Source organism: Ostrinia furnacalis, unplaced genomic scaffold (assembly GCF_004193835.3).
Source record: "Ostrinia furnacalis isolate ACB-3 unplaced genomic scaffold, ASM419383v2 OfSCF6303, whole genome shotgun sequence".
In the NCBI taxonomy this organism is placed as follows: domain Eukaryota; kingdom Metazoa; phylum Arthropoda; class Insecta; order Lepidoptera; family Crambidae; genus Ostrinia; species Ostrinia furnacalis.
This window is the reverse complement of record NW_021136542.1, coordinates 85202-103843: the sequence shown is the minus strand read 5'-3', so window position 1 is coordinate 103843 and position 18642 is coordinate 85202. Positions and strand designations below refer to the sequence as shown.

The 18642-nt window shown below is 46.1% G+C and overlaps 1 protein-coding gene across 1 annotated transcript; it reads left to right on the top strand.

The window, feature by feature from the left end:
- The first annotated feature begins 2641 nt into the window (after nt 1-2641).
- Cog4 (conserved oligomeric Golgi complex subunit 4) lies at nt 2642-18642 on the top strand. Its single transcript, XM_028317544.1, has 15 exons — nt 2642-2811; nt 2991-3188; nt 3323-3425; nt 4127-4259; nt 7214-7334; nt 7895-8077; nt 8671-8847; nt 9873-10000; nt 10074-10187; nt 10901-11012; nt 11546-11674; nt 12613-12865; nt 14523-14689; nt 16488-16690; nt 18533-18642. The coding sequence occupies exons 1-15, from the start codon at nt 2725-2727 to the stop codon at nt 18573-18575; spliced, it is 2151 nt and encodes a 716-aa protein (XP_028173345.1). The 5' UTR covers nt 2642-2724; the 3' UTR covers nt 18576-18642.

Genomic DNA, 18642 nt, shown 5'->3' with positions numbered 1-18642 from the left:
ACGATCTTAATCCGTAGTTGTATCGTACCTAAGACAGTACATCATACATAATAATAAAGAAATAATGTATAATTTACCTATTTGATTTTTTCTCAGTACCTCTAGTAGGAAAAACTTTCGAGTTCGTTTCGTTGCGTATTCAAAGTGTCATCGAAAAATTTTGTATGAAAAATTAAACAGCGCCCCCTATATTATAGCCGCCCTAGGGTCAGACTTTTAGCAAAATCAAGTTACGTAATTAATGTATTTTTTACACTAGTAAACTCCGCGACAAGGTTTTAATCTTTAAATTGAGTAAAGTAATAAGTTGATGGGTTTGAAAGAATTTATGTTTTATTTTNTACCGGATAGTTGCCGGATATCCGTTTCATCTCTAATATAGATTATCATTATCTACATGTTTAAAAGAATATTAACTGTGAAGCTAAATTATACAATTGGTTTAATAGGTTCTACAGAATTTGTGAGTTTTTGGAGGGCAAAATATTTAGATTATATACTCCATAATGGGATCTTAATGTCACTAATACATTAAATCTTTAATGCACAATAAATTGAATTCTTATTGGATCTGTATCCTATAATTTATCATTTAAATTACGTTATGACCCACATTCAATAAACCAGAAAAGCATTAATTCCACACAAATAGTAAATAGTTATGGTAGCAACAATGGTTCAAAATAATCAGCAAATACCTAGCAGTACACTCACTTTCAAAATTAAATACAACTTACAGTGAACAATAAAATGTTATTAATATACCTAAACAATTTCACATAAAAACTATTCTTTTTAATTTGTAATACAAGGAACAAGAATTAACCTTGAGTGAGAATGTTAGATAACTATGAATAATTGTGTTAATGGCAACCCGAAGTAACAGCATACGATTATGTGTGTCGTCACTCAGAGGTGAGGCTCTTTCATTTTACAATCATTACTGAGCTCATTTGAATGCGTAATTAATTGTGGCAGCTATGGCATAAAATTAAATATTTTCTTGATATTTTGATAAACTTTTGATATTTTTAGGCAATTTTGATAGTAAAATAATGTTTTCTAAGTGGACAACTAAAATCTGATAGGAATCCTTTACTTTTGGTTTATCTGTAAACACACTACAATAAACATTTGAATATTGTTATCTTAAAACAAATTCACATTACCTACTTAATGATTATCACAAGTAGAACAAGCAAGCTTTTCACATAATGCTTCATGTAATCAGATTTCGTAACATTCAATAAAAATGCATGAAACTTACTTTGTTGTTGCAAACCAGTTTCAATGGTCAATGATGATAGGTTTCATTTTATTTGCACAGTAAGAAAGCACCTGCCATTCTAACTATGGAAAGGAATGTAAAGATTTATCATTTCATTTAAATGGGACTGAATTATCTTTGAAAAAACAATGTTGTAACATAGTCTACCAAATTTGCTCATTATAACTGTCTGTCCCTGAGATAATTGTATTTAATCAATGATATCAAAACTTATCTTGACAGTCAGCTGGCCTGCTTTTAATAACAAAGCATAATAAATTAGTAAGTATCTCAGTTTAGCATATAAACTGATTTTGTTAGCTAAATCTGCAAGACACGACATTGCATTGGCGAAAAAAAGAAGTGCAATCATTCATGTTGCAGTTCACTCACCTTTTGAGAGCGCGAGAGTTACCCAGCTGCAAGCGCAGCGGGGGCGAAGCCCAGCCCCACACGGAGTCAATCTGCAAACGACCACAAACACCTTCATCCACTAAAACTCAACTGCACACCAAAAACTTGGGCTGTTTGCTGAACTATGTTATGCAAATGTCAATACCCCGTCCTCGCCCTTACCTTTGACGATTACTATCGGACTCGTCAATGAAACTTTTCCTCAAGGGTTTGTGTAACGCTAAAAAAGCGCCCTGAGGAAAACTCTATAGTTAACGGCACATCGATTTTCCGATCACACAAGTTTTTATGTTTACTGTTTCACAGACATTTGCACTTTTGTCCACTGGTAAATTTTTTAACAGGTTCGTTCGAAACGTACAACATTAATCGTTTAAACAGTAACTTGGATAATTGAAGAAGAAAAAAAACAGCTCTGAAGGCAAAAAGAAAACTGTGAAAGTCGGAATTATATTTGGTTTAAAATATTATGAAAATTAATCAAAGATTGGTACATATTGAAGGAGTATTTAAATTAAATTACACAATCAAAATATTAAAGTCTAAAAATATTAATCGTAGGTTTTGAACGTCTTTCTAGGCCATTATGTCAAATTGAACTATGTAGCTGTCTCTGTTTATTGTATGAAACTAAAAAGAGATCGAAATAGGGTAATAAAATAGAGATATCATGAAAGTTACATCTTGTTTCACTTAAATCGAATCGCAACCATTGCTATACCATGTTTTTGAGTTATTATTTAATTAAACATGCATTTTGATTTTGTTTGACTCAATAAGCGCAATTTAAATGCCATTTTCATGATACATTGATACCTAAACAACAGTAACAAATAAATATTCCAAGTTTGTTAATTCGATTGTTAAATCAACAATCGAATCGAATCGAATTCAGAATGGTTGGTGCTGCACTAGTACCAATGTCTTGCATGACATGACATTGACGTTTGTTGACTGACATTTTGACGTGTAGTTTGTTTACGTATTCGTATTCCTGATTCAATTAAAATTTTAAATCATAAATAAATCTTTTACACAAAAAAATGTCACTGAGTTTACTTCTAGAGAAATATGATGTATCGACCGAAGAAGGTCTGCAGAAGGCTCTTAGTGAAATTGAAAAAGAGGAGGTTAGTAAAATGTATAGGCGACGACTGAGGGTTCCAATTAGATAAGTTTTACATAGGTCGTAATGATTTTTCAATGTTTATTACAATCGCCAAGTGTCATACGGGTGCGCCGCTTAGTAATTAATTATATAACCATGAGTGTTCCATATTATACATATTTGTTCACTCACTTCTTGCAGGCCGAAGTCGACGAAGCCCTATCTGGGGCATTATCTCGGGCGTGCACCCTCGAGGGCCGCCTGCGCACGGCGAGCCAGGCCTACACCAAGCTCGGGGAAGTGAAGGCAGATGCCCAGGATGCTGCCAACATGGTAGACAGAACAGCGGCCTTAGCCAAGGATGTCAGTGCCAAAGTGCGTCAACTGGACCTAGCTAGAGTAAGTTTACTTTAGATTCTTTTATTCTTGTGATGCTTAGATTAAGTCAGTGTCAGAATTTGTTGCAAAAAAACTGTGCTTACTGGAATTCAATTGCAATTTCATGCCAATAACATGCTCCATGCTTGTTGCAGTCTAGAGTAGCAGAATGTCAGCGCAGAGTGCATGACTTGATTGACCTACAACTATGCAGCGCTGGGGTGGAGGCTGCAATTAAGGCTCATGATTATGAGACTGGTAAGTTTATGAATTTTAAAGTTTTCAATCACTGGATTCAGGCTGCTGCCAACTGAACCCTAATCAGGAAAGCATTGAGTGAGACCTAAATTCAACAGTGGTTGTCCTGTGGCTGAAATGATGATGATGAAGTTTTTAATATTAATTTGTTTTAATTTTGCTAGCAAAAGATTGAATGTTATTTAGAAGAGTATTATTCAAAATGTGTTTATTCTTAATTTTATCTAAGACAGTTCAGTTAAAACTCTAGAGCATTGGTTCCCAAAGTGTGGGGCGCGCGCCATCCGTGTACTAAGTATTAAAAACCTGTAACCGCTGAGAGAATGCATTCCAGACTGCTCGATACGACCAATAAATAATTTTAACTGGAGGAGGGTGGGCGCGGGTTCTTTTGTATGGTTAACTAGCTTTCCGCCCGCGGCTTCGCCCGCGTGGAATTTTGTCTGTCACAGAAAAACAATATCGTGCGCGTATTCGCTCACCGTTTAGACCTACCCTGGACTACGACAAACATTTTAAAACCAAAATCAGCTCAATCGGCCCAGCCGTTCTCGAGTTTTAATCAGACTAACGAACATCAATTCATTTTTATTTATATAGAAGATATGGGGGGCGTTTCAAATAAGTTTGGGAACCAATACTCTAGAGCTAAGTTTAACTTACTTCGTTCGTGATCTACAACCGGCTGTCAATTCGCACAGGCGCGGGGCACGTAGCACGTTTCCTGAGCATGGACCCGGGCTCAGTGGCGGCGGCGCGCGCGCGCGGTGCCCCCGACCCGCGCGACGCCATGACGCGCGCCGCCACCACGCTGCGCGAACACCTCGTGCGCAAGTGAGTACGACGATTTGCTAAACAATGTATCAGCTATAGAACTTCTACTACCACAACTTTGATAATGTAAAAGCGGTGGTTCGCGCCTCGACTGAGAGAAGCGACAAACACACAACATAGGTCAAGAAATGTCTGTCGTGGCGCGAACTGTCGCCTTTAAATGTCGGCGCTAATGGGCCACCGACCACAGCCACCGATGGCTGTCGTGCGGTACCGCCACACTATAGTCTTTTTCACCTAAGATGATTCGTATGACGTTTCGAGTTTGAAAGTTATAGAGATGTCACATAACTAAACCATAGCGATTTATCTATCGATTTTTTTCTAAGAGTTAGTGAAACCTACTTTTAGAGAAATATTTTGTATAGGTGTTATTTAACAAAAAAACATGTTTTTTTAATTACAAATATTATTGTAACAATTTTTTATTGATAATATTCAAATTCCTGGACTTCGTGTTCAAAAAAACGATTCCTAAAAAGTATTGGTTCTATTTCTTTAAATTAAAAACTATTAATTTATTTTCAATGCGTTTATTAAAGTCAACAATCGAAAAATATAGTTGATTTTTGAGATGTTTTTAATAACTAAGTATTCACTACAATCAATTAAGAGCGTTGTAGCAAAAAGTTGGCGTTCGAATTTTAGATTTTTATTGCTTGACGTCGCGTAGTGAGTGCGCAAACTGCATTTATCTGTACAATTTCAACGCTGCGTCGACTAAACGATCTTAATCCGTAGTTGTATCGTACCTAAGACAGTACATCATACATAATAATAAAGAAATAATGTATAATTTACCTATTTGATTTTTTCTCAGATCAGACTTTTAGCAAAATCAAGTTACGTAATTAATGTATTTTNATCAAGTTACGTAATTGATGTATTTTTTACACTAGTAAATCCCGCGACAAGTTTTTAATCTTTAAATTGAGTAAAGTAATAAGTTGATGGGTTTGAAAGAATTTATGTTTTATTTTATTCTTTTTACATCATCATCTTCTTCTTCTTCTTTTATTTTGGCGACGGCTTGGTTTTGAGAACCATGATTTCGCCAATGTCACGTAAACAGCTTTGACAAAGTTACAGGGTTTTAAGAGAAAAAAAATTACAACATTTAATTTTTTAACAATAAGCGAAATTATTTGTGTGAGTACCTAAAACAAAACAAAAAAGACATCACAGATTCTTTACAGCATCAAAAGCTTGTTTATGAAAAATATTTACTATTTAAATTTTACTTTTGACTTTTTAGTTTTTATGATGCGGGATGGAAAAATTAAAATTTATTCTGATTTTGTGACGTTTCCGCACATACATATGGATAGGTTAAATAAATAGAATGAAATGTATGAAAACGAGCGTGCCATTTTTTAAACGTTATCTATAATAATAATATCTGCAGCGTCGGACTGGCCATACAGTCGGGGTGGCATTTGCCAGCCGGGCCCCAGCCTGCGCGGGCCCCCCACGGCCTGGGTTGCGGGGCATGCGGCAACCGTAGCACGGTTGCCGCATGCCCCGCAACCCAGGCCGGTTGCTACGGTTGCCCGCGTGCATGTCTCGGAAACTAGGTATGCGTCGTACAAAAAAATTGTACAGTCATAATTTGTAGAAAATTGCTTTGCCTACAAATATGTTAATATAATTTTTTGCCTTAAAGGACATTGTCAGAAACCGCCTAAAAAACCGCCCAAAAACATTAACCCATCATAATTATTTTCAATTTTTTTTAATACATTAAGCACCCTTTCATTCTAATGGACACTTAAGCATTGAAAAATTAAATAAATAAGTCTTTTAACGTTTATTCTATAATACTATTACAACTTCCGGACGTTTTGGTGCGTGGCATGGTCTAAAACCTATCAAGTTCCATAATTTTTGCCGATAAAATCTGTACGAGGCATTACCGTACTTTATTGCTGGGAGTCCATGTATAGTGATGTTCCTGCGGCCATCATAGACAATAAAATATCGATTTTGAAAATAAAATNTTTTTATAGTCGTGAAAGAAAAGTGGTTCACAATGTGTTAAAGTATTTGTCGAAGAGAAATACTAAGGGTTCGGACAATATTTTCATTGAATAATGTTTCCGACAAAGGTTATCAAATTGACTGACATGTTTATCGTATAGTACAGTTCACTATGAAAATTAGCTGTGGTTTGTTTCAACTACCTATTTTAAAGATTTTTGTCACTTTCTAAGTGTTGAATTTTATGGAATTGGGAAAGAAGTACCGAGTTTGAAGCGTTCATGAGCAGACATTGCAGTTGAATATTCAAGTTCTGAATTTGATTATTGATGAATAATAAAAAAAATCCTACTAGCTCGATTGATGGTTTCATTTAATTTATTTAAACCAGGTTACCTATAATAATATTTTTTCGTTAATTTATGAAAATATCAAATTAGCCCGTAATCCTGAATCCTGATACATAAAGTTAGCTATTAATTTAACACAGGTACGACTGTACTCAGTGTTGCACTATCAAATGCAATTGACGCGCCTCTATGCCAGGGTTTTTATGTTCCTGGTCAGGCTATAATTAAAATATAATCAATAGACTCAGATTTTACTATATATTTCAAGACAAGTAGTTATTTTTTTTTATTATATTGCTAATGAAATACAAATATTTTTTCAAAAATATTCTGCATATGTAGTATGCGTAATATGGATAACCTTAAAGTGTCATACGGATCATCTTAGCTGAAAAAGACTATAGTGGCGAGCCGTGGACACTACTGTAGCGAGTAGCCGCCACCGGATACACGTGTGCGGCGCGTTTATACAAAATTTATATTAAAAAGTGGGTTAAGTCACCGTCGCTGGCTACCAGTGGCTGCATGTGGTCGGTCGGTGGCCCATTTGCGCCGAGCCTAACTGACAGGAAGATTGATATTTGCCTGGTGATAGTAATTAGTTGTTTTATGTGCTTCCATTGTAAGGTTTGAGGAGGCAGCGCGCAAAGACGACGCGGCGAGCGTGGAGCGGCTGTTCAAGTTGTTCCCGCAGATCGGCCGTGCAGAGGAAGGCGTCGACCTGCTCGCCAAGTACCTCGCCGCGCAGGTGCTAATCAATATTTCTAGGCTTTTATGCTGGCAGTACACTCCAAGAGACAACGAGAAAGGCCGAGTGCGAGAGTGTAGCTCTCGCTCGCTCTGGGTCCCGTGTTCCCACATAGGGCTGTCTCGCGAGACATTCGGGCTAGTGTAGGCGAGAGTTCTCGGACAAGACCTAATGAGAGTGTACTGCTGGCATTATTGTTTAGTGTGTTCATATACTACAATTTAGTGGTCCTTCGAGCCGGATGTTTTTCTCTCGAACATTCGTAACACATGCTTATTCAATGTTACTTTAGTCAGTCTTTCCCAAAGTGGGCGATAACGCCCCCTTGTGGGCGCTGCAGGCTTAAAGGGGGGCGGTAAGAGACCCAGAAAAAAAATCGGGACGTTTGTGTAGAGGCTTGGGAGGCGTCATCTACTAGGACTCTTAGACGCCGACTGAGCTCGACTCTTGAAAAATGGGGGGCGCTAAAAATAATTTATTCTCAAAGTGGGCAGAGACTAAATAAGTTTGGGAACCACTGCTTTAGATGGTGTAAACAACTGTTTTCTTCCCCTTCCCAGACCGAAGTGGCGATCAGGCGCGCCTGCGTGGTTTCTGACCCCAACAGCGAAGCGGCGGTGTTCGCGGACGCCATGACGCGCGTTTTAGAGTGCGCGGCGGCGGCCGTGGAGCGCTGCCGGGCCGCCGCAGCCGCGTCCGCGCCCGCGCTGCTGCCGCGAGCTGTGAGGATCATACAGCCCACGGTGAGTGGAGCGGAACTTAGTGGAACGTGCTGCGCTTCAGTCAGTTGTGATCGAATCAGAAATGACACGATCCGCAGGAGAACCAAAATAAATAAATAAATTTATTTCTGTATAAAACTTAGCCTAGATAAGTACCTACACGTTTGGTTTCAATTAAAATTAGTGCACGGACATAATTAATAATACCTAAACTAAGCAAAATATAAAATAAACAACATAGTGAGAAGCCACACGGTACGGTGCGGCGCCGCACCGCAATCATTTTGCCGCATCACTGTACACATGTGTTATGCAGCGCCAGCGCCGCAATAAAGCACCGTCTCGCTCAATAGAAGTGCGTTGTGCCTGCATATCATTGATTTTTATATGCAAGACGCCGCAGCGACATCGCTCCGGCGCCGCGCCGCGACCACACCGCACCGTGTGGCTTCATAGGCCGCAGAAATGCTCAATTTAAGTGGTAATGGGCAGGGCTATATGCTCGTACATCTGATAGCCATTGACTGATGATTATTTGATTTTATCATGACTAATGAATGAGCTACAGAATTGATCACAAGACTAATAAACCATCTTGTTATGTTTACCCGCAGGTTTGCGCAGGAGCAAGACGCGTGTCTCGCGAACTAGTGGCACGACGTCGCGTGGAGCCCGAGCAGCCCGCCCGAGCGCCACTGTCACCATTGGCCGCCGAGCCCGCGCTCGTGGAGCTATCTCGCGCGCACAACACTGTCGTGCTGTACTTCACCTTCCTGCGGCGCAAGGCCGAGGTGAGCGAGTGTAAAGCCTGGTCCGTGAGCACGTAGAATTTTGTCCAATGACCCCAAGCTACCCATCCTTATCGCTCGCGCGTAATTATGTTGCTGACGCGCTCGCACACTCACTGCGGGCGCGCGTCGCACAGTCGCGACAGCAACATAATTACGCGCGAGCGATAAGGATGGGTAGCTTGGGGTCATTGGAAAATTCTACGTGCTCACGGACCAGGCTTTAGACCCTGTCGCGTGGAGTTAGAGCTCAGTGTAGCGTGGCCGCGGCCGCCGAGCCACGCGCACAACACCGTCGTGGGACTTGTTGGCGGGAATCTGAAGCGTCATCTTAGCGGTTTTGTTTTATTTCCTCAAATTCGTGTTTGGGCGACTATTAATGTGTAATAATGGTGGATTATTAACCATTGAGTGTTCGTGAACGCGCATGAAAGTGGGCGAGTGAAGCAGAACAGTGCATCGTGATTCTTCTGGTTCTCTCAAGTTGTCCATAGGAGGTCTCAGTAAAGCACCACAACTTTACTGAGACTCAAAGGGTGGGAAGGGGTATCATCTATCATCCTTCATTATATCATTACTTGATCTCATTTTGTAACTCGTATCCGTATCACATAAATACTTGAAAATGGCACAAATCAAGTCGACCTCGACGTGTATTGCCAACATCATCAAAAAAGAAGAAGAAGAACACCATCTTGCTATACTTCACCTTCCTGCGGCGCAAGGCCGAGGTGAGCGAGCGTGGACCTTGTCGCGTGGGGTTAGAGCTCAGTATAGCATAGCGGCGTAGCGCCCTAACAGACAATCTCTGAACCCTATTGCGTAGAAGTTAGAGCTCAATTTAGCGTAGTGCAGTCCTCACATACGATGTCAGCCAGATCTAATGGAATGGCAATACTACATACTAAAACTTAGATGCAACTCAAAAGTAACTAGAAGTTGCAGTTTCGTTGAATTGCGTTTCACTGTGTGTTCTGGGCCTATATCGTTATACGAGTACTTCATCTTGCTTTTTTCCGTGTTTGCAGGCCGATGCAGCGACAGTAGATGAAGCTACAAGGAAAGCGAGCATAGAAGCCATGGACAAGATCATCGCGGAGTGCGACCTAACGCGAACTGCGCAGGACCTGTTGGGACATTACCTTGCCCTCGAGAGGTACTTATTTTCTTTGTTATATGAGATAATTTTAGAGGAAACTTTCATAATCGTGTGTATTTCATTTGTTCAGGTACTTCTTGGAAGAAAACGTGAACAAAGCTCTGAAGATGGCCACGCCACAGACCGGGGTCACGACGTCGAGTCTGGTGGACGACATCTTCTTTATTGCTAGGAAGGCAATAAGGTGGGTGCTATATGATGCTTAAACGTCACAAAATTTGTAAAATGATGATAGACTTCTTTCATTATCTTTTATGTTTACTTTTATTTGCAGAATGAAATTCTTTGTCGTAAATATTTAGCTTGAGGGGTGTTTGTTTAATAACAGTGTTGACAACGTGCAGGAGTGTCTTGCTAAAAATTGTCAGAGTGTAATAGAGAGTCTGTGGGACCTATGCCCGTTTTCACCATCAATCCCTAATTTTTAAGTGACCCCTTTGAAAGGAAAATTCTTGTTATGTGTTACCATAGGGGTTACTTAAAAATTAGGGATTGATGGTGAAAACGGGCACTATTCCACCAAACTTTCCCCCAACTGCAACTCCTGTGTAGCCAGAATCTACGGCATCTTTCATTAGAGGCCATCCAATGAAACTCGACTAGTGAAGGTTGAGTAGTCCCGGGGGATAGCTGTTTTGAAACCCGCAACGAATGAGGGCTATCGTTTTAGCGCTCACCAGTTAGCGCCACTGTAGAGTAAGGTCCTGTCACTTGCTAGTCGCGAAGACAGTGGCACCAACTGGTGAGCGCTAAAGTGGTAGGAGGACTATCGCATTTGCACTCATCAAGATGGCGCCACTGTAGAGTAAGGTCCTGTCAATCGCCAGGGGTGCCAACTGTTAAGTATAAAAGCGATAGCCCTCATTGAATCAGAAGATGTTCCGCTCATGTGCGCAGGCGCAGCGTGGCGACGGGCAGCGTGCAGGGCGCGTGCGCGGTGCTCAACGACGCCGGTGCGCTGGTGGAGCGCGGTGCAGGGGCTTTGCGTCGCTGGCTGCGCGCGCCGCCGGTATGTAGTACCGGCTCAGGAGCAATGACGTATCACGTAACTATCGGAGGGCTAAACCAAGCTATAGTCCGGTCGCCGAGAACGTAGGATTTCGTCCAATGACCCCGCTACCCATTACCCATCCTAATCGCTCGCGCGAAATTAAGTTGCTATCGCGCTCGCACACTCGCTGCGGCCGCCCGTCGCACAGTCGCGACAGCAATATAATTACGCGCGAGCGATAAGGATGGGTAACTTGGGGTCATTGGACGAAATTCTACGTGCTCGGCGACTAGACTTTAGACGGTGTCATGCATCGGAGCCTTCTACCTCCAGGGTGCCCTCGGACCCTGGATCAGCAAATCTCGTATTTATAAAACAAAAAATATTTTACTTCACCTTCTTGAAAACTCATTTTTACCCAGTTACTCTTCTGTGCAGGAGCTGAATTTCGTATATGAAATAGCTTATACATTATCATGGTGGGCGCGGATTTAACAAGTTGATTCTCCAGCCTTCATATACAGCGAATCAACATAGACTTCTGTTGCTAGGACGTGTTGCCGCTGCCGCCGCCGCCGTCGTCGCACGCCATGACGTCAGCAGCGGCGGTGTTGGACGCGGCAGGCGCGCTGGCCACCAGGCTCAACCGAGATGTCGACGCGCAGCGGGACCTGTTTCTGGTGAGAACTTTGCTTACGTTAGCCTTGTCACATTACTCGACATTGCCACGTCGTATTATAAATCGTACAACAACCCTCTTATTAATAAAAAGTTACAACTAAGATGAACTCTGGATTAAAATGACATTTCCATATTAAATGACAACTTAAGCCAGAGTTCAACACTAGGGTGTAACTTTTATTAATGAGGCCCCAAGAGTTGAGGTATCTAGGATTATTTTTTAGGGGGGACTTGGCCCCTGCATGGCATATTCGATGAATACAGGAGGGTGCGATCAATATCATGGCTCTTCGAATCGGTACCTAGCCCAATATCCATGACGTGTGGGCGCTAAACCATTCTGGAGTGGGCGAGCCAGTTGTCTTTCACTACGTTCCCCGATCATTCATGCGCAAATTATATCACCAGTATCTCTACTTTTCACAACGAGTCATACAGGGTGGAATTTTGTAATGCCACCTGGAGGGAAAGTACTCTTAATACTGTAGATAGAAAATTTTACTCAAAGAAAACATTCCTTTATTTTTGAAAAGAAAGACAACCGCATTCAAAGATTTTCGAAAAATTTTCAAAAATATACCACCATACCATACAATTTTCTGTAAATAATGACAACAATTTAAGATTTCATGCTTTTCCTTTCATTTGATTTATCAAGTTTGTTTGAGAGATTTCATCATTATACTTAACCCTAACGATCGATGCAATAAAAATACAGGGTGTAATTTTTAACAGATTTTAGTTGGTTCGATTCCCGAGTGTAGCAAGCAAATTTTTGGAAATCGTTGAATGCAGTTCTATTTCTTTTCAAAAATAATGGAATGTTTTCTTTGAGTAAAATTTTCTATCTACAGTATTAAGAGTACTTTCCCTCCAGGTGGCATTACAAAATTCCACCGTGTATAATGAGTCTCAAGAACACTGATACTATTTGTAGGCGCACACGAACGAAGCGGAGGCGGGCGGCGAGTGGTCGGAGCGTCTGGCGGCGGAGGCGTGCGCCGAGGCCGAGGTGCTGGTGCGCGCGCCCGCCGACCGCGACCGCCTGCTCTCCTGCGCCGCCGGGCTCGCCGCCGCCGCCGCCGCCTACCGCGCCGCCCACGATCTCGCGTTAGACGGCATCAAGGCGGCGCTCAAGCCACGTGTTGTGGCTTGGGCAGAGTATATTGCTGATCCAGGATGTGAGCCAGGTATGTGACATTGTTAACAAGCGAAGTATAGCCTTCACGCTTGCGCCGCCGCCGCCGCCTACTGCGCCGCCCATGACCTGGCGCTGGATTCAGACGCGTCGTTGCTTGGACCGAGTATATTGCTGGCCCAGGGTGTGAACCAGGTGAATGATCTCCATTCCTGCGACCGCCTGCTCTCCTGCGCCGCCGGGCTCGCCGCCGCCGCCGCCGCCTACCGCGCCGCACACGACCTGGCGTTAGATGGGATCAAGGCGGCGTTGAAGCCACGCGTGGTGGCTTGGGCAGAGTATATTGCTGACCCGGGCTGTGAGCCAGGTGAGTGGTCTGCTCTCCTGCGCCGCCGGGCTCGCCGCCGCCGCCGCCGCCTACCGCGCCGCCCACGACCTGGCGTTAGACGGCATCAAGGCTGCGTTGAAGCCACGCGTGGTGGCTTGGGCTGAGTATATTGCTGACCCAGGTTGTGAACCAGGTGAGTGGTCTCTACTCCAGCGCCGCCGGGCTCGCCGCCGCCGCCGCCGCCTACCGCGCCGCCCACGACCTGGCGTTAGACGGCATCAAGGCTGCGTTGAAGCCACGCGTGGTGGCTTGGGCTGAGTATATTGCTGACCCAGGTTGTGAACCAGGTGAGTGGTCTCTACTCCAGCGCCGCCGGGCTCGCCGCCGCCGCCGCCGCCTACCGCGCCGCTCATGACCTGGCGCTTGATGGGATCAAGGCGGCGTTGAAGCCACGTGTGGTAGCTTGGGCAGAGTATATTGCCGACCCGGGTTGTGAGCCAGGTAAGTGACATTGTTAACAAGCGAAGTAGCCTGCACTCTTGCGCCGCCGGGCTCGCCGCCGCCGTCGCCGCCTACCGCGCCGCCCACGATCTCGCGTTAGACGGCATCAAGGCTGCGCTGAAGCCACGCGTGGTGGCTTGGGCGGAGTATATTGCTGACCCAGGCTGTGAACCAGGTGAATGGTCTACACTTCTGCGACCGCCTGCTCTCCTGCGCCGCTGGGCTCGCCGCCGCCGCCGCCGCCTACCGCGCCGCTCATGATCTGGCGCTCGATGGGATCAAGGCGGCGCTCAAGCCACGTGTGGTAGCTTGGGCGGAGTATATTGCTGACCCGGGCTGTGAGCCAAGTGAGACTGCGACCGACGATCACCAAACGGCTAGAGTACCTTCTGTACTCGCCACTCTGCCCGGTGAAGCTGGAAAAGCTCTTCAAGCTACCAGCGCGCGTCGCTTCAAAAAAAAAAAGCCAGGTGAGTGGGCTCGCCACCACCGCCTACCGCGCCGCCCACGACCTGGCGTTCGATGGCATCAAGGCGGCGTTGAAACCCCGTGTGGTCGCTTGGGCGGAATATATTGCTGACCCGGGTTGTGAGCCAGGTGAGTGACCTTGTGTTGATGAACGGAGCTGTCTCCACTCCTGCACCGCTGGGTTGTTAGTCAGGCAGCCTGCATCCCTGCACTTTATAGTGCTTGTGGACAGAATTAGCGACATAGATTTAAGAAAAGCAATCTACCGTTGCGGTTGCTCGTCTGTCGCAGCGCGCCTTGAAATGCCTGAATACAGACTCCGTCTAGCAAAAATCTGACTTCCCCTACCCATTCCCCTCCCTGATTCAAAAGCTGTATACGCTTAGTAGTGATGTGACCAATATTATTCCAGACGAGATGGAAGAGGACGCGGACGCGCTGCCCATAGCCCTGGACACCCTGCTGGAAGGAGCACGAGCCGCGCTCTCTCCACGCGCCACTGATGCCGTGCTGCTGGCGCTGCTGGCCGACCTGGCCGCGCGCGCCGAGGCCCGCCTGCTGCACCACCACTACACCAGGGTGAGTGACGTCACCCCGCCCGCCGCGTGACGTCACGCGCTGCTGGCCGACCTGGCCCGCCTGCTGCACCACCACTACACCAGGGTGAGTGACGTCACCCCGCCCGCCGCGTGACGTCACGCGCTGCTGGCCGACCTGGCCCGCCTGCTGCACCACCACTACACCAGGGTGAGTGACGTCACCCCGCCCGCCGCGTGACGTCACGCGCTGCTGGCCGACCTGGCCCGCCTGCTGCACCACCACTACACCAGGGTGAGTGACGTCACCCCGCCCGCCGCGTGACGTCACGCGCTGCTGGCCGACCTGGCCCGCCTGCTGCACCACCACTACACCAGGGTGAGTGACGTCACCCCGCCCGCCGCGTGACGTCACGCGCTGCTGGCCGACCTGGCCCGCCTGCTGCACCACCACTACACCAGGGTGAGTGACGTCACCCCGCCCGCCGCGTGACGTCACGCGCTGCTGGCCGACCTGGCCCGCCTGCTGCACCACCACTACACCAGGGTGAGTGACGTCACCCCGCCCGCCGCGTGACGTCACGCGCTGCTGGCCGACCTGGCCCGCCTGCTGCACCACCACTACACCAGGGTGAGTGACGTCACCCCGCCCGCCGCGTGACGTCACGCGCTGCTGGCCGACCTGGCCCGCCTGCTGCACCACCACTACACCAGGGTGAGTGATGTCACGCGCTGTGCTACCACTACACATGGGTGAATGACGTCACACGGATACTGGAACTCTGGATATAATGCTGGATAGCGTGCGCAATTGAAACACTATTTGACATTTATGGCCGAAAAAGTTCGCGATGTACCCACGATGTATTGTGTATTCGTACTGCTTGACTCTGTTGCTAAACCGTAGTCACAATGAGATACCGGCTTGAAAATCTTTAGCTATCCTCAAATCGTGAGCAGGCCTCCTACTGTAGGCGCGCAAGTTCATGTCCATCGGGGCCTTACTTACTTACTTATAATACTTACTTATAAGTTGCAAAAAATACGGAATGGGTAGATAAGGTTGACCTACTTAATTGGTAATAATTATCGATATCGACATTAGCATAATTAGTTAGGTAACAGCACTACCGCATTCCTCAGGATGGACATGATCTCGCGCGCCTACTGTACTAGGTGGACCGGCGATCTGGTAAAGGTCGCGGGAAGAATCTGGATGCAGGCAGCGCAGGACCGTTCATTATGGAAAGCCTTGGGGGAAGCCTTTGTCCAGCTATGGACGTCATTTGGCTGAAACAAACGAACCCTCAAAATATTACAAACATGTAGGTACAACGTACCAAAATGTCGCACTGAGACATTTATTATCAATTCGAACAACATGGGATGGTGGGGTGGGGTATCATTCGGGATGGTGGGGTACAACAAACTAGAAGTTAGACGGGATCTAAGCCTGGCTACGTATTTGTTCAAATTAGTACGGGGGCGGGTATGTAACCAGGTCGTACTGTAGTCGATGGCGCTTTGTGTGCCGGACCGGTACGTATGGCGGCGCCGGCAGCCTCCTCTATTCGCAATTCCGAATGCAAGAAGAACTAATATGCTAGAAGAGGCGCCAATTACCAGAACGTTGCGTACACTTAATGTAGTAGCTAGAACCGTTGACATATTTTGACTGAATTCACAAAAGTACATTAGATATTTATGTTATAGCCATAGCGGCAATCTTAATTGTTAAATATGTACAAATTAATCTACTCTATCGCATTGGGGTAACCTGTAATGTTAGAGCTAAGATAAAATAAAAAAACATTTTGCTTAAATTGTAACTTGTCTCGCAGGAGGGCGGGCTGGTGGTGGAGCGGCGCGCACGTCGACTAGCGGCCTGGGCGGGTGGCGCCGCGGCCGGCGCGCGTGAGAGGCTAGCGCGCCTGACCCAAGCTGCGGCGCTGTTAGCATTGGAAAGACTGGCACACGTGTCTGATGTCGTGGGTCCTGCCACGCGGCTGGCTCCCAATTTGATCAGAGACATATTAGCACGCAGGTACGTATTGCGACTTTCGACCTTGTTGCACTTATAACAAAGCGCGAGCGGCTGGCACGCCTGACCCAGGCCGCGGCGCTGTTAGCATTGGAGCGGTTGGCTCACGTGTCTGATGTGGTGGGTCCTGCCACGCGGCTGGCACCCAACCTTATCAGAGACATCCTAGCTCGCAGGTAGGTCTTAAACAATTTTATAGCGACTTTCGATTTAGTTGCACTTATAATAAAGCGCGAGCGGCTAGCACGCCTTACCCAAGCCGCGGCGCTGCTAGCATTGGAGCGGTTGGCGCACGTGTCTGATGTCGTGGGTCCTGCCACGCGGCTGGCCCCCAATTTAATACGGGACATGTTAGCACGCAGGTACATATTGCTACTTTTGACCTTGTTGCGCTTATAACGGAGCGCAAGACGCTAGCACGCCTTACCCAAGCCGCGGCGCTGCTAACATTGGAAAGACTGGCGCACGTTTCTGATGTGGTGGGTCCTGCCACGCGGCTGGCCCCCAATTTGATCAGAGACATATTAGCTCGCAGGTACACATGACACGTCATAACAATTTTATAGCGACTTTTGACCTTGTTGCACACGGTTCGCGAGCGGCTGGCACGCCTGACCCAAGCTGCGGCGCTGCTAGCATTGGAGCGGTTGGCGCACGTGTCTGATGTCATGGGTCCTGCCACGAGACTGGCCCCCAATTTGATACGAGACATCTTAGCACGCAGGTACGTATTGCGACTTTCGACCTTGTTGCGCTTGTTACGGAGCACGAGCGGCTAGCGCGCCTCACGCAGGCCGCGGCGCTGCTAGCATTGGAGCGGTTGGCGCACGTGTCTGATGTGGTGGGTCCTGCCACGCGGCTGGCTCCCAATTTGATACGGGACATCTTGGCACGCAGGTATGATACTCTTCATAAACAATTATCTTGCGACTTTCAACCTTAGCACACTCGTTACGGGGCGCTGTTACCGCTGGAGCAGTTAGCGCACGTCTCGAAAGTCATGGCCCCCAACCTGATACGAGACAGCTCGCAGGTACGTCATAAACAATTTTGTTGCGACCTTGTTGTACTTCACGGGGTGCGAGCGGCTGGCCCTCCTCACGCAGGCGGCCGCGCTGCTAGCATTGGAAAAACTGGTACACGTGTCTGATGTGGTGGGTCCTGCCACGCGGCTGGCCCCCAATTTGATCAGAGACATATTAGCACGCAGGTACGTCTTAAATAATTTTGTAACGACTCTTTGTTGCACTTATTACGGGGTGCGAGCGGCTGGCACGCCTTACCCAAGCCGCGGCGCTGCTAGCGTTGGAGCGGTTGGCTCACGTGTCTGATGTGGTGGGTCCTGCCACGCGACTGGCTCCTAATTTGATCAGAGACATCTTGGCACGCAGGTATGTATGGTACACGTCATAAACAATCTTACATTGAAGCGATTACAAGCGTTTTTAAAGCGGAGCGGCGACGCAGCGGACACGCCGCGTCTCCGCGGCCTCCTACTACACATAAATAATTACTTGACACTTGCACCGGCCAAAGTCACCGACAAACTTGAGCGTCCGTCCGTTATAGGCAATCCGGATTATTTGTGAATTAAACCCTAATTTCACTGCTCAATGAGGGTTTTCGTCGTATGAAAAATCCGCCAGATGGCAATACGTAGACGCGAGGTCCAAATGCTGCATGATTGGTTATTTTTGACATGACATTGACAGATGTGTCAAAATCCACCAATCACGCAGCAGTCAGACCCCACATCCACGTCTCGCCATCTAGCGGATCTTTCATTCGCGAAAACCCTCATTATTGTATTATGTCCTGCTTCTATAATTAACTCTTCTGTTTCAGAACTGACTTCAAGATCGAGGATATAAAACGACTTAAGTTTTAAACACCACAATAATATCTAAAACATTTATATACACTGTATCATAGCCATTATTTATAGATATTAATAT